At 40.2% G+C, this 25,517-nt stretch overlaps 2 protein-coding genes across 4 annotated transcripts in view; one reads left to right on the forward strand and one right to left on the reverse strand.

The window, feature by feature from the left end:
• Positions 1-569: 569 nt before the first annotated feature.
• Positions 570-20,386, forward strand: ace (angiotensin I converting enzyme (peptidyl-dipeptidase A) 1). Of its 2 annotated transcripts, none has more exons than XM_053511782.1 (25): positions 570-956; positions 4,042-4,212; positions 4,326-4,413; positions 4,575-4,718; positions 4,816-5,007; positions 5,097-5,194; positions 5,376-5,548; positions 5,684-5,907; positions 6,009-6,153; positions 6,256-6,354; positions 7,072-7,194; positions 7,639-7,850; positions 9,925-10,064; positions 10,149-10,307; positions 11,730-11,817; positions 13,760-13,903; positions 14,098-14,289; positions 14,882-14,979; positions 15,220-15,389; positions 15,495-15,718; positions 15,874-16,018; positions 16,131-16,229; positions 17,343-17,465; positions 17,636-17,823; positions 19,922-20,386. In XM_053511782.1, exons 1-25 carry the CDS (start codon positions 747-749, stop codon positions 20,119-20,121), a joined length of 3,849 nt encoding a protein of 1,282 aa, XP_053367757.1. In that variant the 5' UTR covers positions 570-746; the 3' UTR covers positions 20,122-20,386. The 2 variants fall into 2 exon arrangements, with proteins under 2 accessions (XP_053367757.1, XP_053367758.1); XM_053511783.1 differs by having other exon boundaries at positions 571-956; positions 19,925-20,386.
• A 1,321-nt stretch (positions 20,387-21,707) lies between these two features.
• itga3b (integrin, alpha 3b) overlaps positions 21,708-25,517 on the reverse strand; it is a 49,019-nt gene continuing 45,209 nt past the window's right edge. The window contains exons 25-26 of one of the 2 annotated variants that reach the window (XR_008365604.1): positions 23,362-23,524; positions 22,736-22,855 (exon numbers count right to left, since the gene is read on the reverse strand). Coding sequence is in view for 1 of the 2 variants with exons in the window: in XM_053510819.1 (XP_053366794.1) it covers positions 22,685-22,855 (171 nt within the window). In the remaining variant the exon portion in view is untranslated. Of the gene's footprint in view, positions 22,856-23,361; positions 23,525-25,517 lie in introns of both variants that reach the window. The other variant, XM_053510819.1, reaches the window with a different exon arrangement.

Consider the following 25,517-nt stretch of genomic DNA (forward strand, 5'->3'; position numbering starts at 1 on the left):
CTGGAAATCGCACTGCGCCCTCCTAGCTCTCATCCTTATCGCTTTCACATTGCTTTTTTTTTCCCCCATAAAAAAAACAACAACCCCCTCATCCATACTCTCCCCTCTTCCACTTTAAGCTGCGAGAGAATGAGGCGTTTGACAGCTCCTGAGTGCTGTGATTGAAGAGTGAGAGCACAGAATGCACAGCTCATCTTCTGCCTGTGACACCATTATCAGCAAGAGCAGCTGCAGCGCTGAGGGCTTTTAGGCTCAGAAGCTTTGCAAGCTCCCATTATCGCTTTCTAACCAATACGGACAGAAAGGGGCAGACAGGTAGGCAGGGAGGGAGAGAGAGAGAGAGAGAGAGAGAGAGAGAGAGCTTTGATAGTAGGAAGGTGGGCATTTGGGAGAGATGGAGAAAAAGACAAAAGGGAGAACAAGGAGGGGGCGTGAAAGGAGGGATTGAACCCTTTTCGCATCAGTTTGTGTGGGGAGGACTGTGGGTTGGGTTTAACGGCACTTAAAAGCAGCCGGTTGCAAGCATTCCAAGCCTGAATAACGGACAGATAGGCAGGGGGAAGGGGGGAAGAGGAAGACATAGAGATATAGGAAGAGTGAGAGAGAGAGACAGAAAAAGGAGAACCACTGGAAAGGACCATCCAGAGGTGTTGGCACCTAGACACACTTCTGCATCAGGTTTATTCTTAGCTTGCACTCGTACTTGGAGTTTCCTGTCACTTTTTTTCCACTCCACCGAACCCACGATGCACTGGGCAGTGTTGCTGCTGTCCCTAGTCGGAGTCGGGGTGGCCCTGAGACCTGAGTGGAAGCCTGGGACGTACCTGGCCACAGAGGCTGGGGCACTTCTGTTTGTGAATGATTACAACTCGACTGCTGAGGAAGTGTTCTCCTACAGCACAGAGGCAAGCTGGGAGTATAAAACCAACCTGACAAACGAGAATTCCCAGCAAGAGGTATGAGTCATGATGCATGTCAGATGCTCTGTCATTGTGGTTGCTGTTATAATCTTTAAGTGGTATGTCACATGTGTCTGGGGTTAAAAAGCTGCCCAGGTCCTTAAAGCTTATATTATGCGATACAGACTGCTGATGACTGCTGCTTTGTGAAACTCTTCCCACCTCTATAGCCATAGCCCTCCACATGGTACGGTTCCAGTCTGTTTTCGCAAAAACCGTCCTGATGTAATTGCTGGCCATAAAATGACGCACGTCTATGGTTCCTTGTGTTATTTTTATCATAACACTTTCAAAGGGCCTACGATTAACTTCACCAGAACCTGGAAATTTAGTGCGAGCTAAATGTCAGCTGCAGATTGTCATGTATTTATTTTAGTAAACAAAATGATCATGAGATTTTGCAATAATGTAATCAGTGTACAGTACGATGGAATAAAAAGTTGACTATTGCGTAATTGTAAAGCATTCGCACTGAGATATCACCTACACGATATATGAAACTGAACGTGAAAGGCTGGACATGATCTATTGGGATTTATAGAGCGCAGCAAAAATCATCAGGACGCTGATGCTGAGGCAGAGGCTTAGCATTCCTACTCTACTAAAAAAGCACACACACACATACACACACTCTCCCACCAGGCATCTCTTCGCAAAATCTCTCACTTTCCACACAGCTGTCCCAACACTGCTTAACACTGTCAGCTGGGCACGCGGGCAGCAGCCCAACCTCGTTACACCCAACAGGTGTGACCGCGCTCTGACCTCAGACCGTCATCCTAGACCTCGACAGGACACTCCCGAAAGCTGAAATTTCAAGAGCCAAACCGACGAGAGGCATGCGGTGCACTGAGCCTAACCTGGGGCTCGCCTGGTGTGATGTGTATTGTTCTGGACAGATCAAATGAGGTGATCAAAGCGCCTCTGTCCTGGGCGCAGGTGTGGGACTGAATCTGTACTAAACAAATACAGGCATGAAAAAGGAACAAACCCCAGTTCCTACATACCGCAACAGCTTGTAGTGTTACATATTTGTAGTCACAACATCTGATCAGTGGACAAATCATAAATACATTAACTAACCATGAAACATAACATAATAAGAACTGCACAGGACTTTATTATACCCAATTTTGCCATTCGTTTAACGTACCTTTGTATTCCTGATCATCCATCCGATTTGCACACAACTTGGCACAGGTTTTACACCAGATACCCTCCCTGACACGACCCTCCCATTCTATCTATGGGTTTGGACATTGGGTGGGAATTAAACCCAGTCCTTTTACTTGGCACTACCACCAAGCCACCAATACATGCCATATAAATAAATCCACCTAGTCCTGTCACAGGGGCCCTGGAGCCTATGCTTAGGGCACAAAGAGGGCACTCTGGATGGGGTGCCAACCAACTGCAAGGCACAAGCACACAAACACGCACTCAATCATACACCCCAATCAGCCTACAATACAATGTCTTTGGACCTGTAGGCGGAAAAAGGTGTCTTTTTTTTTTTTTTACTGTATTTAAATGTATTGTGCTACTAAGTAGAACATTTCTTATTACTTGCATCCAGCAGGAGCGGATCAGATACAGTAGAAACTGCCTACGAATGCCTGTGAATGTACACGGACAACTAAAATAATTCTGGTTAGGCTGACTATGATTTCATCCGTGTAAGTGAGAAAGGTTAAACCAGTGGCTTAGTTCAAAGAGCAGTGCCTGCTGGTCTCAATCAGGATGATTTTTAATTAGGCTTTTAAACACTTTAAAGTGTTGATGCTGTGAAACGGAGTGCAAATGGCACAAGCTGAATATCACATAACGGACCAACAGGTATCGGGTAGGAGTACAAAACGGACGAACTACTGCATTGGTCTAACATTGAGTTCATTTCTGGCAAAAGGAGTAAAAAAGTAAATGACGTATATCTCTATAATGCTAAAAATAAAGTATACAACATGGATTAAACTTTATTAGCGAAAAGGGTTGAACTGATTTCTTTTCCTTAACTTGTTGTTTTGAGAATCTGCTCTCAGTTTTTTTTTTTTTTTTATGCATAGGTCAAGGTCATTGAAGGGATAGAATAAGATAATCTGCACATGCTTATCATTCTCAAACGTTTAGGTCAAAGCAAATACATGGTGTTAACCTCTGACAGTCCAACTGAAGAACATGGGCGTGAATGTGGAAATATGATCTCCAGAACAAGATAACGTGAGGCCAAAGTAAATGTTTATGGACTGTCATTGTCTTGTCTTGTCTTGTCAATTACGACGGCATAAGACTGACTTATGAAAGCTTCCTTCTCTGCTAAAATAACAAAGGAAAGAGCTGTGGGGTCTCCGGGTCACAAAGTTTGAATGCATGCAATCAAGTGCTGAACTCATTGACTCATCGTTTGTACTGCTTTATCCTGTAAATAGGGTCACGGGGGGCCTGGAGCCTATCCCCGGAGACTTAGTGCTTGATGAGAGGTACACCCTGGACAGGATGTTAATCCATCATAGGTCACACACACTCACATGCTCATTCACGTAAGCGAGTGAATTGCCCATAGTGAATTGCACTATAGACAATTTGAGGACGCCAATTAACCTAATCTGTATGTCTTTGACCTGAGTACCCGGAGGAAACCCACCAAGCACGGGAAGAAAATGCAAACTCCATGCACACAGACCCCAGACAGGAATTGAACCCTGACTCTGGAAGTGCAAGGCGACAGTGGTGAGCACTAAGCCACCGTGCTGCCAAGTCCACGTCCATTATCTTGGCTCTAATTCATTTTGAATTTATTTCTATTTAGCTCATGTGATATGAGAGATGTCAGACTGTTTACCTCGTTCAGTGTAAGAATGTTAATATTGTGTCTGGTTTGCTTTGTTATTGTAAACTACACTAAGGAATTGAATTCAGTTCCTAATTTACGCAGATGTGTAGCGAATCTTGATCATTGGGATCAATTGGGCGAATTCAAATCAAGCACAAGCACAGGATTTAAAAATGGGCTCACAACACACCAGAAAGCTAAACAGACAGCTATTATAGTAATCATAGTCATTTTGCTCAATGTTTTAAACAGATCACTGCAAATCTGGAGAAGCAAGGTTTCACAGAAGCATGGGGAAAGCTGGCGAAGCAATTATTTAATGATGCACTCATGGACACTTTTACTGATCCAAACCTCAAGAGCCTTATCAAAAAGATCAATGTCCTGGGACCCGCCAACCTCCCGGAAACAGAACGAGAGAAGGTTAGTCTGTATGCCATGTATATTCACCAAACTGGAGATACACAGTACATTGATCTAAATAACATAATATATCAGTCTAGCAGTTTGTGAACACTATGCATTCTTTTCTTTAGTACAATGTCATTCAGAGTCAGATGGACAACATATATTCCACCTCAAAGGTGTGTCCCAAACCAACAGAATGTTGGTCTTTAGAGCCTGGTAAGTCAATGTTTGTTTTCTTTAGGCAATCACATTTCATCCATTTCATATTGGTTATCTGGGATTATCCCTTTGGGATCCTTTAGCTTGAGTATGGGGATCTTTCTAAAGCTTGGAAGTATTTCAGCTTTCACTCATACATTCTTTATGTATACTTCCAGAGTTGACAAAGATCTTGGCCACATCCCGGAGCTACAAGCAACTGCTGTATGCCTGGGAAGGTTGGCACAACACCTCTGGAGGACCACTCAAACCCCTTTACCCTCAATTTGTTGAACTCAGCAACAAAGCTTCCATTATGGATGGTAAGCATGTTATGTTACAGTATATACAGAAAGAGCATGAAGTATAAAAGAATGTTAGAAGAACCAGGATGAGACGAGATGTTTGTGTCCTCCTCAGGTTTTGAAGACACCGGTGCTTATTGGCGTTCCTGGTACGAGTCTCCAACTTTCGAGCGGGACCTCGAAGGCCTGTTCATGCAGCTGCAGCCCCTCTACCTAAACCTGCATGCATTTGTCCGTCGCAAGCTGTATGACTTCTACGGCCCCAAGTATATCAATCTCAAAGGCCCCATTCCTGCTCATCTGCTTGGTCAGTCCCTACAATGCACTACAGCTTGCTCCATACAGAAAGTGTTGTTGTTGTTTTTTTAATAATTATTATAATTTTTTTTTTTATAGGTAACATGTGGGCACAAAGCTGGAACAACATATATGACTTGATGATCCCTTTTCCTAATAAGCCTAATGTGGACGTGACTAACACTATGGTTGCTAAAGTAAGTTAATAGTCTAATCTAATCTTCCAGGGGACACAAATCCTTTATCCAGGAGATCAAACGATTTGTTGGATCAACTAGATAGATTAAATTAGAATTTTGACTGATCTTTTGGTATACCCAATTAAGATTACTGGAGAACAAATAAAAGATGTTGAGAAAATGAATCTAATTTTTACAGGGATACAATGCCACCCATATGTTTCGGGTAGCTGAAGAATTCTTCACCTCTCTTGGGCTGAAAGAGATGCCTGCCCGGTTTTGGGAAAAGTCTATGCTCGAGAAGCCCACTGATAATCGAGAGGTGGTCTGTCATGCCTCTGCGTGGGACTTTTATAACCGGGAAGACTTTAGGTGACCAATGAGAAGATTTATGCACTGAAATTCACATAAATAAAAAAAACCAAATAATGTATTCTCACAGGAGCTACAAATGTTTGAGTAAGCAATTCTAGGATAATAATGTGGTGCTACCCTTATCCATGACAGGATTAAACAGTGTACCACAGTGACTATGGAGCAGCTCTTTACAGTGCACCATGAGATGGGTCATGTAGAGTATTACCTGCAATACAAAGACCAGCCAGTCAGCTTCAGGAGAGGAGCCAACCCTGGCTTTCATGAGGCCATTGGAGATGTGCTGTCTCTTTCAGTATCGACACCCAAACACCTGAATACTATTGGCCTGCTTGACACACTAACCGATGACATTGGTAAGTATAAGGACTTAATACTGGATAAATAATCCATGAAACTTAGTCAATCTTTTGTCTAAAAGGGTTGATGTAACCAGTGTCTGCTTTGGTGTTATCAGAAACCGATACAAATTACCTGTTAAAGATGGCATTGGAGAAGATTGCCTTCCTTCCTTTTGGATACCTGATTGATCAGTGGCGCTGGGGAGTGTTCAGTGGACGGACACCACCTGAACGCTACAATTCAGAGTGGTGGTACCTCAGGTGTGTTGTAGTGGTTGCACAAAAGAGCCACTTTATGATATACTGTAGTGTAGCAGCTATTGATAAAAATTCGATGATAAATCTTATTTTTGTACTTGGCAGAACAAAATACCAAGGTATCTGTCCACCGGTGAGACGAACAGAGGAGAATTTTGATCCTGGGGCAAAATATCATATTCCAGGAAACACTCCATATATCAGGTGAGATGATAAACTACTGTGGTGATGCTGGTTTCATCATGGAGTTCAAAACCAGATCTTTGTCCTCCACATCGTCTTTTAGCTAGTTAGCCTACTAGGATCTTAGTCTAGCCTTGCATGAATGGCAGAGTAATGTCCCATAAGAATCTATTTATTCTATTTATTATTCCTATTTATTTAATTACCTCACTACTATCAGCCTCAAATCTACGTTCAGCACCAAGGGAAGTGAGTAAACTCAAAACTCAAGACCTCCCTCCCGTCACTGCTCCACATGAACCAATGCAGGAAGCCCTGACCAGCTTCCCTAACAACCAGGCACATGCAAAATAACAGCTTATATTACTACAGTACATTTTCAGTATGAGGGTTCCTGTAACCTTGGTGCTCTAAATGGTGTTATTAGTATGTAGGCACTCAGGGTACTTACCGCATAGTGCATAATAGTGGTTTCAATGTGTATTGATTTGCTTTCTAAATAAATCACAGGGTTCATAAGGTAAAAACCTCCAACAGGCAGCTCTCAAGAGCAATTTTTTTCCTGCCTGAGAGGGTGAAATTCCTAAATTTGAAATTCTGAATAACGTCTGACTGCCGTGCAATGTAAAACCAAACCTTTTTGGTCAAATGCATCTCAAACCAGAGCCAATCTGTTCATCAGTGCTGTTACAGGATAGTCAGCCAACTCACAATACACTTTTACTTGGTGCATTTTAGGTACTTTGTGAGCTACATCCTGCAGTTCCAGTTTCACAAGAAGCTTTGCCAGGAAGCTGGACACACCGGACCACTGCATAAGTGTGACATCTACCGATCCACCAAGGCCGGGGCTGTTTTAGAGTACGTACCAATCGAGAATGCCTGATACTGTAAATACGCAATAGGTACAAAAGTACCTGGCCAAACCTGTGAAAGGCAATCTTAATGCTTCAGCATTTTCAACATACCAACATCAATGTCTGACCTCATAAATGCTGTACAGAATGGATGGGCACGATTTTCCACAGAAACACTCTAAAATTTTGTGGACAGCCTTATGGAAGCTGTTATAGCTGCAAAAGGGAGTCCAACTCCATATTGAAGTACTGTATATGTATTTGAATACAATGGCAGGTTTGGCCAAATACTTTTGTCCATATAGTGTATCTCAAGAAAGACCATACAATAAAAGATTTTTTAGTTGGAGGACAAAAGGCAACAAGCAATACAAAATGTCTTGAATTGAAAACGTTCTGTGAGAATATGTTGTTTGAGCTCACAGTTTTCTTCTGCTTTGCTTAAAAGAAAAATCATGAAGTTTGGTTCATCAAGGACTTGGATGGACGTGCTGCAGGAGACTTTGGGAACAAACAAAATGGACGCCAGTGCCCTAATGGAATACTTTCAGCCCATCACCACCTGGTTAGAGAACCAGAACAAGCAGTCGGGTGAAATACTCGGCTGGCCTGACTTTGATTGGATGCCTCCTGTTCCACAAGGTTACCCAGAAGACATTGGTAAGATCTTGGCACAACTATTAGGTCTATCATTATGCTTCAGCATATCATATCCTCAATATACACATAATTATCTACATTCAGAAATTAGGTAAGTTTATAAACGTTTAGATAATTCACTTTTTTTTATTTCTTATTCCTTTCCTTCCGTAACTTTCTTTATTATTTTATTTAAATATTTACCCCCAACTAAGTTTTCCAATATGCGCAAAAACATCTCAAATTACCATAAAATGATAAGAAATTAGAAAATATACTGTAGATACATTCCTCCTCTTCCTCATTGGCAACATTATCATATTTTTCCTCATCACCTCCGATTTTCTCCATCCATAAACTTATTTTCAACCTCTTCCAATTTGGATTTAAAACTACAAATCTGGCAACCCCGGTGTGATTCACAGGTGTGTCTGATGTCATTCAGGTACACATAGTGGCTTGACTTGTTTGTAAATCCTGCTTCCTCCTCCAAACCCGGTCGTCTCATACTTGCAGCTATGGATTTCACAATCGTCATGCTGATGTCTTTGACCTGGATTGAATCAGCCAGGATTGGCTTACTTAATGCAGCAGAGAGTGTGTTATTTTTATGTTTTCTTTTTTTATATACATTGTAGTAGCCTATGGTAGCGTATAAACTCACAAACACGGTGTGTTTGGGAAAGGCCTATATTATAGAGAAAGCTGCTTTAACAGATGACGTAGTGTGTTATTCTATACTATATAAATAGTATTTAATGATACATAGCCTACTTTTTATGCAGTCTATATACCTGCATACTTTTGGCACGATGGCTTAGTGGTTAGCACTAAGACCGATTCTCAGGTTTTCCTTGTGATTTCCTCCGGGTTCTCTGGTTTTCTTCCACAGTCTAAGAAAACTTTTTTTGTTCCATAAGGTTTACATCTGTTTATTATTGTAACTTAGATAAGTGAATTCTTTGTGCAAGAAGTCAGTAATTACATCATCAAACTAAAAGAAACAGCAGAATAGCTTTCTGAGATAAGACGCGTCTTTCAGTTGGGCATCTGGGTACTTTTTATCCTCTGGCATGTGGGGCATGAAAACTTTGCCCAGACAGAAAAACAACTAGTATGAGATGTATAACTTAATAGAAACAAAAGACTCTAATAAGATATAGGAGACTATGTAGAAAGTTCAACAATAGTATATAGTGACGTACTGTATATTTTTATGTTGTAAGCGTCCTGGTTTCCTGGGCTTCTAATCAATTCAAGGTGCTATAGTCTATTTTACGAAAAAAAAAAAAAAAACATGATAAAAGAAGTGTGTTAAACTGAGGCCGTAGCAAAAGTGTGTAAAGTTGCAGGGGAAAACTGTTTGCAAAACTGATTATGCATTTGGGTACGCTTTCTGTCAGTCACATACAGTAGACATAGCTTTAGTCTATAAGCCAATGTAGATCCTGGAAGTTAGCTTCATAAACATGGGTGGGAAGGATTCTTTGCAGTTGGCAGTAGATATTTAAATGCTTCCCACCCATGTGGGCCAAAATGTGGTACTGGTTCTAAAAAGGGTCATCTAGGTTAAAAAGTGAGGAAACATCATTTTTCATAATATTTAATGCTTCTTATCTCCTGATCCATGCTTGTTTTTTTTAGCAGATAAAAAACAACAACACAATTGCTAAGTACAATGCAATGCCCTTTTATGTAGTGTCCGTAACTTTTTAAAATTAAATCTTTCAATCATCTTAATTGTTATTCAGATGAAACTTTACTGCCAATTCACTGTAGATTTTACATAAAAAGACATAAACCTGAAAAAGTGTATTATTTTATAATGCAAAATTATGATGTTGCAATATGAATGTTAATGTGGTTACGGACACTACAGATTTTTAATTTTTTTGGCTTTTTATGCTTTTCCCAAAAACTGAAAGGCTTTAATTTAAGCAACAATTTTTACAGCTCATATGATTCTAGAAGCTTACACCAATGTTACTATGAATACTCATAAAGAAAGATGAATAATTTGCATTTTTAAATATTACTGTTTGAAGCGAGAAAAATGACTAGAATGTAATTTAGGATCACATTATACCATTCCCAGCTGAGAAAATAACCGATGAGGCACAGGCGAAAGACTTCCTGACTGATTACAACGCCACAGCAGAGGAGGTCTGGAACACTTACACTGAGGCGTCGTGGGCTTACAACACTGACATCAATGAAGCAAACAAGCAGACTATGGTGAGGCTTGAGTTTCCTTTTGGAATACAATGCATTAGAATCAAGATCATATTTTTACACACAGATATTTTTTATTCTAAACAGCTGCAGAAAAACCTTGACATGGCCAAACACACAAAGGACTACGGATTAAAGGCACGCAAGTATGACACTACTGATTTCCAGGATGCTTCAGTGAAAAGGATCCTAAAAAAACTGAGTGATCTGGAGAGAGCTGCACTCCCGGATGCAGAACTGATAGAGGTACAGAATATATTCGTACAAACATCCTAAAGCCTTGGAATGAACTTATAACACGAATGCACTCTGTAAAAGTCTTGAGACACCCGTTATTCCTTTATATTGGGCTTGCAAACAGCCAGATGTTCTTGTATTTCTTTAATGTGGACTTAAGAACTTTTTAACATCACATAAGCTGTGAAAGACATTTCTGGTCCTGACAATATTGTGAATTATAGTGACAGCATTATAATTCACTGTTCATCAGTTTTAACAGTCTAGCCTTTAAAGCAGGGAGAACAGATAATGATGACTCAAGTACGATTCATGTACATGAAATGAATCAAGCTATTAAAACGCTGTTAAATAACAAAGCAAGTGACTTGGCTCATATTTCTCCTGAAACATATTAAACATGCCAGCCTGAGGATTGATACCTGTTTTATTGGGTTCATTACAGTATTACCAGACTCAATGTTGCCTTTTTTATTAGTACAAGTCAATAAAGATAAAGCTGGCAAACTTTGCAGCTTACATAACTACAAGCTCATAGTGGCAGCCAGCATAGTATCTAAAGACCTGGAAAATATCCTGCTTCAGACATTAACTGAGTTCATTAACTCCACTGATAACATTACAGTATGATTACTGATAGGTGAAGTCAACAGCATTGATTATCTTGTTGCAAAGGCAGCTGCAAGTCGGTGGGATGTATTAGGCAGCACTTGAACATTTTGCCCCAGAAGTTATGTTGGAACCTGGAAAAATGGGTAAACGTAAGGACTTGAGTGATAAGAGCCGAGTTGCGATGGCTCAACACCTGGGTTTAGAGCAAGACTAAAACTGTTCGGTATGTTCCTGGTCTGCAGTGGTCAGAACATACCAAAGATTAACAGTTTTCTTGTATTTCAGTGATGCGTTTAAAGCTTTGACTTACTTTAATCACAAAATGCTGTTTTGTAAAATGGTTGAAATGGGAGTCCCTGAGCACTAGTTTGCTAACCACATAATGCTGGTAAAATGGGGCAAGGGTGTGTCATCCCTGTTTTGGTATAATGGAACTAGGCCAGGTGGTATTTTGTCCCCTGTCCAAGAAGTTAAAAGCCTGTAACAATGAATGCACGATTGGTAATGCATGATACTGTAGGGCAGTGGTGGCTAAGTGTGTTAAGGCTCTGAGTTACTGATCGGAAGGCTGGTGGTTCAAGCCTTAGCTCCCCCAGGTTGTTGCTGTTTGGCCCTTGAGCAAGACCCTTTACCCCGTCTGCTCCAGGGGTGCAGTAAAAATGGCTGAGTCTGACCTTTGTGCTGAGTCTGAGGTAGGAGTGAAAGGTGCATCATGAGGAATGATGAAAATGGACATGGGTGTTTGGGGGTCAGAAAGAGGGCAGGGTTTCTTTCTGTGTGATCTCATCCATTCTCCTCTCTCTTTCTTTTTTTTAACAGTACAATGACTTGTTGGCCTCTATGGAGACCACATACAGTGTAGCAAAAGTCTGTGAAAAAGACGGGTCCTGTCTTCCTCTCGATCCAGGTAAGTTAATTTGCATCTATTCAATTCAATTCAATTTTATTTGTATAGCGCTTTTAACAATTGTCATCGTCGCAAAGTAGCTTTACACAATTAAAAGAATTATTTAAGTTTGTACGGAATGTGCATGAATCAAAATGGTTAGATAGTCCCTGGTGAGCAAGCTGATGGCGACAGTGGCAAGGAAAAACTCCCTGAGATGGTAATGGGAAGAAACCTTGAGAGGAACCAGACTCAACAGGGAACCCATCCTCATTTGGGTGAAACACAGAGCAGGAATTGATCTGCATTCATACTGTGTGTTAGGTGGCACCAAGTTCAGCTATAACAGTTGATGTTAATTGATGTTAGTATGGATTCCAGGTAGTTATTGGAGGCTCAGGTAGACCCATAGAAAATTTCAGCCCTGAACTAGAGAAACAGCTGTCAACATCAGTCGAGGCCATCATGGTAGAGTGATCCCTAGACGCCAGACGGGATGTGACGAAATTTCCAACCAGAAGCAGGAGTTAAATTTCTCTACATCTTTCTTAAATGCAAACACTGGGCCTCATTTTTCAAGATGGATATGAACTAATTTATTTAGTATTCATGAGAATGATGTAAATTATGGAAAATGTTTGTATCCTGTTTGTGTCCTGAGTATGTGTGTAAATTTCCCCATAAAAAGTTTAATGTAAATCTTGACTTTATCCTATTCAGATTGTCCAGTCGGTATCAATTACTTTTATTCATTGTTATACCGTCAAGCTGCATATTCTTGTTACATTTGCAGCATTTCTTTGATGCTCTTATTCTAGAAGCGCTTTAGAGTCCTGATCAAAAACTAGTTCACATGATCAGGCAGCATCGAGAAAAAACAAATTAAAGCGAGTCAAAACAAACACTGAATCAGGACAAATAAAACTATAATCAACAAAAGTTGATGGAAGATTTAACATCGCATGCTGTGTTTATGTGGGAAAGGATACTTAAAGAACACTGTAATTGTATTTTGGAGGATAAAAGCTGGTCTATAAATCAGTACATTGTTTTTAAAGCTGTGTAACAGTTCCAGTACATCTGCCACAAAATTTTAAACAACTTTAAAATAGTGCTTTTTCCGTGTGATCTTCTCACCTGGATATAGTGTAGATTTATTTGGTGTCTTTTTTTCATCTTTTCTGAATGTGGCTTTAGATTTTGACCTTTTTATCTGCTGGTACTTTGCTGCAAAGGACGTTCAGGTCAAACCAGGACCTTTTATTGTGCAGAACAACAGAACACAGTTATGAGAGAAAAAAATATATATATTTCTCTATATAATCCCCTTCAGTTTCCTATAAAACCCTCTTCCTCTAATAGCCTTCACTAGTGCTTGGATACCATCCCAGTAAGAAAGCTTTCTCAGTATGCTGGACTGCATGTTTCATCTAAAACCCTGGCCTCCCAGGAACTCCTTTAATGGCTCAAACATTTGGAAATGGCTTGGAGCGAGATCAGGACTGTACGTTGGATGTGCCCAGCCAAGGTTCTGTAATGTTGAAGTGGTGTTTGTGAAAGGTTGTATGCACAGTTCCTACAGATAGATGCGTCTCCTCCACAAGTTGGCTACAATTTATTTGTTGATTTTTTTAAGAACAAGGCGTTTCACTTTTTGAATTTTAATGGGATCAACTACAACGCAGGCCAAGATTGTCATTTACAAATAAACAGGCTTCTTTAAAACATCTGCACCATGCAAATGTTTCATCACTGCTCAAGTCTGAACACCCCACAGAAATGTTTTGTATATCCTTTGTTTTTGCCTTCATTTGTAGTTTAACCAAACAAAATATATTGTAAAAATCTTTAAACTGGTGCAAATTCAACTTCACTCAGTTCAATTCAGCCTTATGTCATTATTCAAACTGGGCTGTGGTATGTCAGTCTGACAGCTGATTTATTTAAATTTTTTTCCCCCCAGACCTAAACAAGATCATGGCTGAGTCCAGGGACTACGACAGGCTGCTGTTTGCCTGGCAGGGCTGGCGAAATGTTTCAGGAAGAGAACTGCGCCAAACCTACAAGAGATATGTGGAGCTTGCCAACTTAGCTGCCAGGAGTAACGGTAAATGCCTCGACATGAAGGCTGCCTTTGTGAGAAAGAGGCCCAGAGTAAAGCTCGATGCTATGGGTAGTAAATGTGAAATCAGAAATGTGGCCCAATCACTGTTAATGCGAAATGTTCATTTTATGGGAAATTAAAGCTTCCTAGGAATTGTGGTCAGCTAGTACATGAGTAGTGCATTCTTCCCTCAACAGGTCACACTGACAATGGTGCTTTCTGGCGCTCCTTGTACGAAACACCCACATTCGAGCAGGATCTGGAGGGGTTATGGAAAGAACTGCAACCGCTCTATCTCAACCTTCATACGTACGTCCGAAGAGCGCTCTACAAAAAATATGGAAAGGAACGCATTAACCTTAATGGGCCCATCCCTGCACATTTACTAGGTAAGAGAAAAACTTAAACTATTGGTTCAGATACCTATCACAACATCAGTGACACCCGAGAGCTCTGAGAACGGCTGTACGATCCATGTGAATTGATTTGCAAGTCTTGGGATATAATTGAAAAACATGGCTTATGAGTTCGAATAATAAATGCAATAAATGCTGTCTGAATCGAATCTCATAAAAAGCCCTAGTTTTAGCCGAGCCCTGTGATCTTGTTTTGAAGAAAGACACATATTTTGAGTCGAAGCTGAGCCTTAATATGCATTCCATATTTTCTATGAATGCACATTAATATTCAGCTGCTGTTTGCAGCAAAAGAGACGGCGGGATTTAATGTGCTTTCAGAACCGTCAAGCGTGACAGTGAGAGTGAGTGAGTGTGTGTATGTGTGTGAGAGAGAAAATGCACAGCTATGTGCATGTGCGAGTTTGTGTGCATGCACTCACACATGCAGAGCTTCTACACGGATGAGTGACGCTGGAATTCAAAACCCAGCAGCGCACCTCGGCTCTCTCGCGCCACAGACAGGCGCTGACCGATGAACCCAATCCAACAACTTCTCTCTCTGTTTGCCTTGTGTGCTTCCCAGGAAACATGTGGGCACAGACCTGGTCAGGAATCATGGACTTGGTGAACCCGTACCCTGGTGCCACTCAAGTGGATGTCACACAATCCATGATAGACAAGGTACTCAAGCTTTTTCTCGACTGCTCAAGCAACATTTATATTACTCAAATATGAGATTTGAACTGTAAAGGTGAAACAAAAAAATTATTTTACAGTAGATCCCAGCATAGGCCCTCACAGACCTAAAGTGGTTACTAAAAAATGAATAAATGTACAGATATTTTGCTAAGGAATGGTGGTCTATTGGAGAACACATTAATCAAAAGAAGGTTAAATCTTTGAGACCTTGGATTTTCTCAGAAATGGGATGCTGTGCGAATGTTCGAGGAGTCCGACAACTTCTTCAAGTCATTGGGCCTGGAACCAATGCCTCCGGAATTCTGGAGCAAGTCGATGCTGACGAAGCCTGCAGACCGTGAAGTGGTGTGTCATGCCTCAGCCTGGGATTTCTACAACCGCAAAGATTTCAGGTACGCACCTGGGAATTAACATTTTGCAGTTGGTGAAGCATTAGTCCAAAATTTCTTTAATGAAATGTGTTGATTTTCCATGGAGCTTCTTATCTGATTTTCCAGGATTAAGCAATGTACAGTGGTGACCATGGACGATCTGATCACGGTGCATCACGAAATGGGTCATGTGCAATATTTCCTCCAGTATAAGGACCAGCCCATCTCGTTCCGTGATGGCGCCAACCCGGGATTCCATGAAGCCATTGGAGATGTTCTGGCGTTGTCAGTGTCCACACCCAAGCACCTTAACACCATCGGTCTGCTCGATAAGGTCGAGGACAACCATGGTAAGTCTTAAAGGCTTTTCATGATCTTTTGAGAACATTACATCAAATAGGGCTGAAGTTTGACGTGGCAAAGAAGTTGCATGTATGTAATGTTGTAGTGTAAAATGCACTCTTGTGCAGAGTTGAAATCATGTCTGGTGTTAATCTATGCACAGAGAGCACTATAAACTTCCTGATGAGCATCGCCCTGGATAAAATCGCCTTCCTGCCATTTGGTTACCTGATGGACCAGTGGAGGTGGAAGGTGTTCGATGGCAGGATATCGAGTGATGAGTACAACAAGGAGTGGTGGAATCTCAGGTGAGGAAAGAAGAAATAGTATCAGGAACATGGTGTACCATAGCTTAAGGAATACACAGGATGATAATTGCATCATTGTGTTATGTACTATAAATTTAATCTCGTCTCTTAGGCTGAAGTACCAGGGCTTGTGCCCACCTGTAACCCGCACAGAGGATGACTTTGACCCAGGTGCCAAGTTCCACATCCCGGCCAACGTGCCCTACATCAGGTACATAATCAGAGCAGTTTCATGATTAACCATAGTCATCTGTTTACTACTTAGTAGTGTTTGTGCCATATGTCCTTTGATTGTACAGTGATATGGCCAGACAATTTATGACACATAATATATCTTATCTTCGTCTCTGGTTTTAGCACATAATATGGTCACGTAAACTTCAAAAGCAACAGCTTGTTTATAACCAGTTAGATAAGTAAGGATATAAAACATGGGTTGTGATGGGAAAATAATCAACAACGGTGGTGACGGCAGCAATGATGAATATAACAAATGTTCATTAATTAAATAACACCACATTTGTTTTAATTTAACCCATTTGTAGAAGCCTTACCAGCCTCATTAGGCCTCAATGGCCTGCTTCATTCCTGAAACTGAGTTGATCGCAAGTTGGCGATGAAGTTATCTGTCGATTTTGAAGGATTTGGGATTCCACTTAATAATCGTTCGCGGGGACGACTGCAGTGGCCAGATTCAGATTGCATTCAGATGGCTAACTGCAGCCGAGTCTCATCACTGTACGGTGATTGAAGTCGTAAATATCAATCGTTTTACGTCTTCATTCACTGGAGCTTTCATCACAAGTCCTGATTTGACTTGGACAGCCCGCGTATAAAAAACATCGCAGAGCGTTCATACAAGACTATTAATATCTCTGAATAAGTTGTTACTATAGTAACCAAAAAATATTAGGATTGTTGCTTTAGTTGAATTTCCACACGTCACTGTTGGGGCTCTCTTCCATCAAGGTGACAACTACTATCATGACTGGATCTTTTCAAACTGCTGCTCATGTAACCACCGTTTTCACCGTTACATGAACACACAGACGCCCATGATTGTCTAGTGTCACCATGATTGATGTGACCGCCACTCTGCTCTCTAGACTCTTGGCCACTAGTGGCTGCAGCATGACCTGGAAATCTAACTTATGATGCCCAGATGATATGCTGCACCACTTGGGAGCCTCTATTAACTAAAATTTAAACTGCTGTTATAGAAAGGAATCAATGTCTTCTGACCAATCTGTTTTAAGTTTAGAATATTTGTAAACCATATATGCACAAATTGTTCTGAGAAACCCATTTTGTTTTTCTCTGTCAGGTACTTTGTCAGCTTTGTGATCCAGTTCCAGTTCCATGAAGCTCTGTGTGCAGCTGCGGGTCACACTGGACCTCTCCACACCTGCGACATCTATAAGTCTACAGAGGCAGGAAAACGCCTCGGGTCAGACACACAATAATTATTACTTGCTAGTTATAATAGTAGACACAGTGCTGGACTCTCACAAACATGTGGGGCAGAACAAGCAATATACAGCTGTTGTAATTGTAATTTTACAATGTGTGTTTACCGAACAGAATTTTAACCACTTATTTTATATTCTTTGTTTTTAGCGATGCGATGAAGCTGGGCTTCAGTAAGCCCTGGCCCGAGGCGATGACCATGATCACCGGCCAGCCCAAAATGTCTGCACAGGCTTTGATGAAGTACTTCCAGCCCCTCACCACCTGGCTAGAGCAGGAGAACAAGAAAAACGGTGATATCCTCGGCTGGCCCGACTACAGCTGGACACCAACCACGAGTACGTGTGAAAGATGAATTTGCTAAATTCTGCTGCATGCGCTGGTCAAAATCAATTTTTTGGGGAAAAAATTATGCTGAAATGAAACATCAAAAATTCTAATGTACAGTAATTGCATTTACATTTCAATCGCATTTAAGCTTTTTTAAACAATCATTTATTTAACAGAGATTATGGTCATGATTTGGTTTGAAATAAAATTGTTAAAAATGGTTGTTGTTCTTGTTTGAAAAAAAAAAAGATTTTATTGGATGAAATGTATTTATTTTAAATATATATATATATATATATATATATATATATGTTGTTACCCAAACACACCTGATATTAACACAATGTCACAATATCATTCGCATAAGTATTACATATAAGGGGTATACTAAAAAGTAGTGCAAAAAAGGGGAAAACTTTGGCATTAACTGCATTTTCCTTGTATTTGTGGTTCAAATTGCACATGTTAATAGACGTACTCTTCCTCTGTACCAGGGGTACTGAATTAAAATTTAAGAAGGTCCGAACAATAAAATTTTCCAATTCCAAAGTCCAATTTTCTCACGTTTGTGTTAGAATTCAGATATTTATATATGCGGTCATTGTAGGTCTATAAAAATAAGTTTAAAAAAACATTTGTCAACTTTAGTAACTACGTTAAGCATGCAAACAATTTAAACTTTCATGACTTTTTATATTTCCTTGTATTTGTAAGGAATACAAACAGTGTTGCTCTGTCATTCTGGGCTCTCAGTTTGGGTATTTTACAAACCCTGACTCGGACTGCTGCAGATACACTTCAATATGGGGTTGGTCCCCTAATAACAGCCTCCACTCATCTTGGAAGGCAGTCCACAAGATTTTGGAGTGTTCCTGTGGGAATTCATTCTTAGGACTGGCTCTCCGTTCCATTTCACCCAAAGGTGCTCAATGTGTTGTAGGGCTCTGTGCGGGCCAGTCAAGTTCTTCCACACTGAACTCATCAAACCATGTCTTTATAGTCCTTGCTTTGTCCAATGGAGCACAATTATGTTGGAATAGAAAAGGGCTTTTGCCAAACTGTTGCTATAAAGTTGGAAGCATAACATTGTCCAAAATGTCTTGGTACGCTAAAAAATTAATACAAAAAGATTGCCCTTCACTGGGAATAAGGGGCCTGATTGAAACACCTGAATTCAATAATTAACAACTTTGGCCAAATACTTTGGTCCATGTAAGATATGTTTGCTCTAATGATTGATGATTTCTCTCATAGTGGTGCTTCACGTCGACACATTTTCAAAAGATATGAGACAAACTTGATTCAAACATACCTCAAGGAAGAATAAACATATATCGATCAGTCCATTTATCTTTACAGGTTCAGTTTTCATAGTGTACGTTCCTTTTCTTGGAGTAACCCATGTTGTGTTGCAGTTTTGTCTGTTTCTTTCGCACACTCTCTACAAGGTGAACCATTCCGCTGATAGGCACACCCACCTCAAGAAACAAAAGATGACTTATACGTATATTGATTATTCTCAGTCATTAAAAACGCATCAGGGTCCAGATAGAACTGACACTTGATCCAGATCCGGATGGTGGTCCGCCATTAGGTGATGCCTGGTATATACAAAGGAACATTTGTGCCATCGTTGAACCAACTCTCGAATTCTATTTGAAAACCTGTTTCTCCCAGTTTGACGGTCTCCCACTGGACTACAGAACATTTATAGACATAACACCACTGAAAAGAGCAATGTCCACGGATAGATGAGGACATTTAAAGATTGAAAAACCAGCATTAGAGACAAACCAAGAAGTGGGAGATCATCAACCTTGAGAAAGGATTTTTAAGGATGAGTGAGTTCAATGATGGCACAAAAACTATGTCGTGTAATACCTTTGTATAGAGAAAGAGTTGCTCTACCAACATGTGCTATTTATTAACTGACTGTTGTCAGTGAACACTTCATTACTTTTAGTGCAAACCACCTACTGTACAGTATGTGTGGCAAAATTCAAGTGGTTGTAAAATCAAAAGATGCAGCTGGAATAAGTTGGACATGTCTTGAGCATTAAACTGCTCTGTTTACTCTGTGCCTCACCTGTGTCCTGTGTCCTGTAGCAGCTGCAGTTGTGGAGGAGACCGTTCCTACTGTGGATTTCTTAGGCTTGAATGTGGATGAAGCTGCAGCTGTAGCTGGACAGTGGGTTCTGCTTGTGTTCGGCATCGCCCTTCTGGTCTCCACTTCTTTCCTGGCCTACAAATACCAGAAATCCAGGCGCCTAAACAAGAAGTCCGTCTCCCAAATGGAGCTCAAATAGGAATACACATGTAGGCTAAAGGTCCTGTATTTGATTTCCCTACAAAAAAAAACCCTTGTTTATTTATTAATAATTTCTTTCGGGTCAATTTAGTTTGACTATGCAAAAAGAAAAACGAAGAAGTCCAAGTGTTGTAATTTATTTGTACAAAAATATATTAAATGTTGGGTGGGTTTTCAATGATTTGTTTGTAAAGGCCAAATTGTGTATGCATTTTTAGATTAATTTTATTGGTAAATACATTTATAATAAATACATATTCCAATTTTTGTTTTTGTCTCATCTCTGTGGTCAAAGTGATGGAAGCTGGGGTCAGACCGCCAGGATACAGCACCTCTAGAGTAGAAAGGGTTAGGGGCCTTGCTTGAAGGGCTCAACACTGGCAGCTTGGTGTTGGTGGGACCCCCGATCTTCCAATCAGTAACTCAGTAACCCACAGTCTTTAACTGTTTGTGCCACCACTGCCCCTAGAAGCACTGTATCTTGGGTGGGGTTCCGTCCCCAAGCAAGGCATGTTATACAGTAGATCCTGGATCTACCACCATTACAGTACATTAAAAAGTCTGTGGAGCTTAGTATTTAAAGAAGTAAAATACAAAAAAGGTTAAAATGTAGCAAGTCATCATTATTAATGTATAACTCAGCTTGCAAATACACTGCCTGGCCAAAAAAAAAAAAAAAAAAAGGCTTACCCTCTAAGATTTCATTTTAATGACTTTGATCATGACTCACAAGGTTGTGCCGAGTTCATGTGTGTAAATGATTCTTCACGTCCCCAGAAACACTTTCACAATTTGAATCATGAAATATGCCTGTGCCCTCAGGGAGGAAAAACTTAAAACTTAATAGTGTGATAACCTGGTCATTCAGTACATTCAGGTTGTCAGCTGACTTTATTTTATTGCCACATAACGTTGTTGAGCCTAGACCTGAGCAACTGAAGCAACAGATCATAACACTGTCTCCAGAGACTTGTACAGTGGGCGCTATGCATGATGGGTGCATCGCTTCATGACCTTCCCTTCCTACCCTAATGCACCGGAATAGGGTTGATCAGAACTCATCAGACCACATGACTGACTCTTTATGCTTCCTAGCAAATTTAAACTTTTTTTTTTTTTTTGCAGTCTCACTAACAATTGGTTTTCTTATGGCCACACAGCTGTTTAATCACAAACCTGACAGCGTGAAAATGCCTCTACTTTCATTACTTAACATTCTGTAGCTCTGCTTGATACTGTTGAATGTTTAAGAGATCGGATAATTTTTTTTTTTTTGACCACATTTCTTCAGCAAAGCTGACAGTCCAGCACTATCCTTCCAGGATTTAATAGTATGTTAAAGGCTATTGTATGACTAATTTCAAAACTCCTTAGTTTTTTTCCTGCTTGATGCAGGCTATTCATTTGGTCCTTTTGAAATGACGGCTTGTTTCGGCCGGGAGGTGTGAAGTGTCAAGTTAAAAGAAAATAAAAATCCAATTAAACCTATTTTACACGGCTATTTTCTTTTCCACTAAATAAAAAAATATATATATATTAACATATACAGTAGTAAAGACATTATCAGTCAAATGCACTGGAAAAGCAATAACAAGGCAATAACAAATATATTTATGTACAAAACATTTTAATATCTGGCACTTATAAAAAGAAAAACCACAAGTACTCTCTGCCCCTTATACGAATTACTGAATCATCATTTCTGGATATAATATTAAACGTGGGCCGGATTTGGACCTAGTGTAATGATTTACTCAACTTTCTTCTATTTGCTACAGCACTAATGACAGTGTCACAAATTAGCTGATGGAGGTTTTTTCATGGAACGACAAAAAAGAAAAACAAGTTTGAACTGGAATTAAACTCTCGCTGTGCACTACGAGCTAACAGAGACACAAAAAAGCAACGTTCTAGAGTCTTTTCCAGTGTATTGACTCGTATTAGTCATATACTGTATGTACATACATGTATAAAAATAAATATAGTTTCAGTGATGTGTTATACTCGTCCCTGTGCTATAATTCACTGTGCCTCCTTACCAGGCAGTGTCATTGTGTCTTTGATGTCTTTTGGGCCAAAAAGAAAAAGGAGATACTTGCTACGAAACTGGCACTCTGTACAATAATTCATAATTCATAGTTAAATCTCAGACTGCGGAAATGTCTCTCACAGTGTCAGTCCGAGGGTGAGCATCATCCGTGATACAGTACATAAAAAAAACAAACTAATATCAATAATAATAATAATAATACACAAAAGCTATTTTTGGGGAAATGTTCTTCAATTGGTTCAATAAAAAAAAATCAATAAAAATGTTAAAGGTACATGTGCCCAAGAGAATGCAGAACACTTGTTGATCTGTGACACAATATCGCACCAGACAACTACAACAACAAGAAGAACAACATTATTCCCAAAGGTCCTCAGTTCTTTATGTAGTTCATCAGTGTTGACCCCAAAAAAAAGCCAAAACCCCAGAGTCTGTTCCATTTAGTCCCTTTAGGGTAACTTTCAGCCATGGCATTCCTTTAAACCAGCAGCCGAGCGGACGCTTTCCAAGTTCAGTAGTAATATTCTTGCACTTCTGTCCAGTTGGTGACCCAGAGTTTTTTGTTGAGCTCGTGCTCGGGCTGGAAAGCCCTGCTCAACTTGTACCTCTCCTCCCTGCGTATTTTCACTCCATGGTACTTAGGCATCACCTTGTAGTAGACAGCTCTTTTAAAGAACCCACACTGCGTAACAGAAACAGAGAGTGAGAAGAGAAAAAGGAAACAAATTATTACAAAATTATTCACGTGGGATTAAATACGCGTCTCACTGCCAGGACCTGGAGCGAACGAGAATTAAATAGCTTTTTGAAGAGAAAATCTGGCAGGAAAGCTCATTCAGAGAGAGGCTGTGTGTTATTTTTCATGCTTCATTTGTATGGAATTGGGAATCTTTGTGCACAAAAAAAAAAAAAAAAGATTAATTAGCTGAAAAAGGTACCGGTTACAAAACAAGCACCTGTTTGAGCAATCAAAATGAGACTGTGAGAAAGATAACCCTTGTAGTGTTAACCTCAGCAGGCAAATCATTTAGCTGTGGAAAAGGAAAGAGAAAGTCCTCTGATCCAAGAAAAGCAAGCACCAGTCTGTTCAGAGTGCTTAAATGCAAGGCAGTGAGTCAGAAGAGGAAATAGTGCAAAATAGGAAAAGAGCGGGAATAAGTGGAAATGATTCCACGGTGGCTGCATTACCGAGGCGCACCAACATGGGACACCATGGGGCCGACGGAGGCCCCGTACGGTCTCAGTAGTCCTCGGTCAGCTTCTCAGTCTCAGATGGCTGGATCTTCATCTCCGCTTTTTGGGCCTTGGCTTCATACATCTCCCTTCGACTGGCACGTTTAAAGAAACCACACTGCAGGAAAGGTGGGACGATGGATCGGAATTTGATTAATAGACGACTTTGATTTTTATCAGGCGCATTAATGGTGCAGGAGTGCTGTTCCACAATGTGGATCTAAGAAAACTGGTAACACTGACATTTTCATGGGATTTGAACCCAAAACAAACAAACAAACTGGAAAAGAACAATATATAGAGTTCATAATGTGGTACAGTATGTTTAAAGATACATGCATTCCTCTGCTAATTAGTCCAAGTCATGCAAATTGCCAGAGAAATGTTTTATTAATGCGGAACATCGATCAAACGCCTTCACCTTACTGAACGATCACGGAATTGGATCCATTCATTGAAGTCTAACACTGTTTGTATTCATAACCATCCGACCATCTGAAAGCACTTTTGTAATCATAGTTTTTGTGGTCAGACTCAACCTTCCCTTATTTCTCTATATAATCCCCGGCTACACTAATGCACTTATCCCAGCATGTCACTAGTGCTTGGATACTTTCAAGATAGAAAGTTTTCTCAGTTCACCAGAGCTATGTTTAGAGTGCCTGCTTCAGATCTGAAACACTAGCCCCCCAGGAACTCCTTTAATGGTCCTTTCTTTAAATGATTTGATCATGGCTCCAGCGTTCAAGGAATTTAGCTGCGATTATATAGAAAAATAAAGGTGTTTTTACTTTCATAAATGTAAATACACAAAATATCTATCATGAGTGCTATACACCAAAAAGGAAATTTTTGTTTGTTAAACTGTTATTGTGACATTGGGAAACATTGGTATAAGGTTGATTTTGAAAAATGAATGAGTTCAGGTGGCTTAGTGGTTAACGCTGTCACCATGCACCTCCAGGGTCTGGGTTCGAATCCTGCCTCGAGTCTATGTGCATAAAGTCTGCATGTTCTCCCCGTGCTTAGTGAGTTTCCTCCCACAATCCAAAGACAGATTAAGCTAATTGAAAATCCCTAATTACCCATAGTGTGTAAATGAGCACAAATAAGTATGCGTGTGTGCCATGCGATGGATTGGCACTCCGTCCAGGGTGTACCCCGCCCCATGCCCTAGGTCTCCTGGGACCTGTATACAGAATAAAGCGGTGTAGACGATGAATGAGTGAGTGAGTATGAATTACTTTGATGAAATGATGTTGACTAATGTACATGATGAGATAAATGAACAAATGCCTCTAACACAATTTTGTAACGTAACTGTTTTGATTTTAAAATAATATTGATAGCAAATCGACAGCTAAAGTGTGGTTCAAACGCTGGTTACTGTGGTGAGAGCGCTTCGTGCATAACCCTCGGGACCATTAGAGAACATGTTGTTGATGCCAGTAAATGTGCAGACATAACAACAAGCAGCACAAAACAATACTGGACAACAGCAATTTACTGTAATATTAAACTGGAAAGCAGCCAAAAGGGGGGAAAAACAACTGCTAACGATCTGTTTTGTTAAAGTGGATGTGATGATGTGCAAACGCCATATTATAGTAGAATAATAGGGAAGGAACATTACAACACTAGGAGATGCGTAACATGAGATCTCTGTTGTCTCCGTCCCAGTTTAAAATTCTTAATCCTGTTAGAAACTTAAGGGAGCATAGATGTGGTCAGATGTTAATAGGCATAAATGCAACAAATAAAGGTTACAATTCCGTTGTTTTGAGGTTGTGCATGGGTCAATTCAATGTTATCTCAAGGTCATTTTATCAAAGTCTACTTTCAAAAACAATGTTGTCCTGACATTGTACAGAATCCCAACAGTTTGTTCCAACGGTCTTCCAATGTTGAGGTTCCTGCTGGATAAGAAGCTCCTCAATTTTTCTTTTGTTTACTAGCGTAAAAATAAACCTTTCTTTTTTCCCCTATTGGCTCACAAGCCTTTTAAATTTGCAGGCCTAAGCTTACGGAACGTAGATAAAGTCAGCCTGAAGCGAAAGTAACTGTTACCAGATGCAAATGCACATCTGTCACATCTTTCCCCTTCAGTGAAT

The sequence above is a fragment of the Clarias gariepinus genome, chromosome 14 (genome assembly GCF_024256425.1).
Source record: "Clarias gariepinus isolate MV-2021 ecotype Netherlands chromosome 14, CGAR_prim_01v2, whole genome shotgun sequence".
Taxonomy (NCBI): domain Eukaryota; kingdom Metazoa; phylum Chordata; class Actinopteri; order Siluriformes; family Clariidae; genus Clarias; species Clarias gariepinus.

Coding starts and splice junctions, on each gene's coding strand:
- ace (XM_053511782.1), top strand. CDS start 747: ATGCACTGGGCAGTGTTGCTGCTGTCCCTAGTCGGAGTCGGGGTGGCC. Junction 5,908..6,008: donor CACACTAACCGATGACATTG/GTAAGTATAAGG, acceptor TGGTGTTATCAG/AAACCGATACAAATTACCTG. Junction 10,308..11,729: donor CGGATGCAGAACTGATAGAG/GTACAGAATATA, acceptor TTTTTTTAACAG/TACAATGACTTGTTGGCCTC.